This window comes from Dromiciops gliroides, chromosome 4, assembly GCF_019393635.1.
Source record: "Dromiciops gliroides isolate mDroGli1 chromosome 4, mDroGli1.pri, whole genome shotgun sequence".
Lineage (NCBI taxonomy): Eukaryota > Metazoa > Chordata > Mammalia > Microbiotheria > Microbiotheriidae > Dromiciops > Dromiciops gliroides.
This window is the reverse complement of record NC_057864.1, coordinates 92,645,372-92,647,889: the sequence shown is the minus strand read 5'-3', so window position 1 is coordinate 92,647,889 and position 2,518 is coordinate 92,645,372. Positions and strand designations below refer to the sequence as shown.

The following is a 2,518-nucleotide window of genomic DNA, read 5'->3' as shown; positions in this document are numbered from 1 at the left end:
CTTCCACACAGCTAGTAAGTGTCAAGTGTCTGAGGCCGGATTTGAACTCAGGGAGTCCTGAATCCAGGGCCGGTGCTGTATCCACTGCACCACCTATCCGCCCCCAAGTTGTAGTATTTTTAAAAATTCATTTTGAACTTAAATACATACAAAACAAAATAAATAACATTCATGCATACAGCACAACATAAAAAGAGGATTTAATATAACCCATGAATTTCAGTTTCCCATGGTTTGTTTTTAACTATGTAATAAATTCTACATATTATTTTCAAAACTACTCTGCTTTTCTGTGCTTCATTATATGTTTTGTTCTTCTCTTCTATGTACTATTTTTCTCCTTCCCTCCCCACTCTTCCCTATAAAAGGTGACCATTAGACACAAAAATGTGTTTGTGTGTGTATAATGCCATACTATACATACTTCCATTTATCAGTTCTTTCTCTAGATGTGTATAGCATATTCTTTCATTAGTAGTATTAGTAGTAGCAGCAGCAGCAGTAGCAATAAGTCTTATTTTCATCAATAATTTTCTTTTTTTAAAATTTTCAATTATAATTTTATTTTCTATGATCAGAAATTCGGGACTGTAATCTATTATTTCTTTCACTATGGTATTAAGGTTTCTTGTCCTGTTGTATTCTTTAACACACAATACAGAGCCGAGCTTGGAGAAGTGCCGCCTCCTTTTTCTCTTCCGCCGCTTTCTAGTTTGCACTCGGTTCCCTCAGCGCCTACATGCAGAACTACGCTGGCGAGTTCGTGGACCTGTACGTGCCTCGGAAATGCTCCGCGAGCAACAGGATCATCGGGGCCAAGGACCACGCATCCATCCAGATGAACGTGGCCGAGGTTGAAAAGGTCACAGGCAGATTCAATGGCCAATTTAAAACTTATGCAATTTGTGGAGCAATTCGTAGAATGGGAGAATCTGATGACTCTATTCTCCGGCTGACAAAAAATGATGGTATTGTTTCAAAGAATTTCTAATTGAAGAAACCTTGTGGAATATGTCTTAATAAATCAGAAAAACGGCAAAAAAAAAAACCACACACACAATACAGTTGATACTGTGTACAATGGTTCTCCTAATTCTGCTCTTCTCACACAGCATCAATTCATGTAAGTCCTTACAGATTTCTTTGAAATCCACCTGCTCATTGTTTCTTCACATTGATTTTGTTTTAAACTTTGTGTTCTAAATTTTCTTTCTCCCTCATTCTTCAACCCTCCCTATGGAATCAAACAATTCAATATAAGTCATACATGTGTAATTATGTGAAGAATCTTCCTATTACTCAAGTTGTGAAAGAACATTGAATAACTTTATCAAGAGTAGCTAACAAATAAAAATATACTTCAATCTGTATTCAAATACCATCATTTCTTCCGCTGTTGATGGTTTGCATTTTTCATACATCCTTCTGATAGCATCTTGCTCATCATTTCTTTCAGTTACTATTGCTAAATGTATTACCCTTCATACTATTCCTTCCACTTGATATTTATTCTATTTTCTATCTTCTTTCACCCTATCCTCCTAAGTATTTTGCTTTTTATTGTCCCCTCCTCCAATCTACCTTCCCTCTCTTAACCTTTCCCCCCCTTTTCTCATTCCCCTCCCACTTTCCCTCAGGGCAAAATATATTACTATACACATTTCAGTGTTTGTTATTCCCTCTTTGAGCCAATTATGATGAAAGTAAGGCTCAATCACTCCCCTGCTCATTCCCCATTTCCCCCTCCACTCCATGAGCCATTTCTTGTTTTTTTTATTTGAGTTACTTTACACCCTTCCACATCTCCCTTTCCCCTTATTCCAGTGCATTCCTGTTACCCCTTAACTATACTTTGAAGATGCCATCATGGGTCAGCTAGGTGACACAGTGGACAAATAAGCAGCCCTGGACCCAGGAGGCCCCAAGCCCAAATCCAGCCCCAGACATAAGACACCCCACCCTCCCTGCCCTACAGAAAACAAGGATAAATGTTTGACATATATCATCCCTTCATATTCAATTCACACTTCTGCTCTCTAAGTATATTCCTTTCAGCTGCCCTAATACTGACTAAGGTCTTATGAGTTGGAAGTATTATCTTCCCATGTAAGAATGTAAAAAGTTTAACCTTTTAATGTCCCTTGTGACTTCTTTTTCCTCTTTACCTTTTTATGTTTCTCTAGAGTCTTGTATTTGAATGCCAAATTTTCTATTTAGTTCAGGTCTTTTCATTGAAAATGCCTAAAAGTCCTCTTTTTCATTGAAATCCCATTGCCTCTCCCCTGAAAGATTATACCCAGTTTTGCTGGGTAAGTGATTATGGGTTTTAGTCCCAGTTTCTTTGCCTTCTGGAATATCATATTCCATGCCCTCCAGTCCTTTAATGTAGAAGCTGCTTGACCTTGTGTTATCCTGACTGTGGCTCCACAATATTTGAATTCCTTTTTAGCTGCTTGCAATAATTTCTCCTTGACCTGGGATCTCTGGAATTTGGCTATAATATTCCTGGAAGTTTTCC

General features: G+C 37.9%; 1 protein-coding gene across 1 annotated transcript; it reads left to right on the top strand.

The window, feature by feature from the left end:
• Positions 1 to 739: 739 nt before the first annotated feature.
• LOC122726095 (40S ribosomal protein S21-like) lies at positions 740 to 1,048 on the top strand. The gene has a single exon (XM_043963593.1). The coding sequence runs from the start codon at positions 740 to 742 to the stop codon at positions 989 to 991; it is 252 nt and encodes an 83-aa protein (XP_043819528.1). The 3' UTR covers positions 992 to 1,048.
• Positions 1,049 to 2,518: the final 1,470 nt, after the last annotated feature.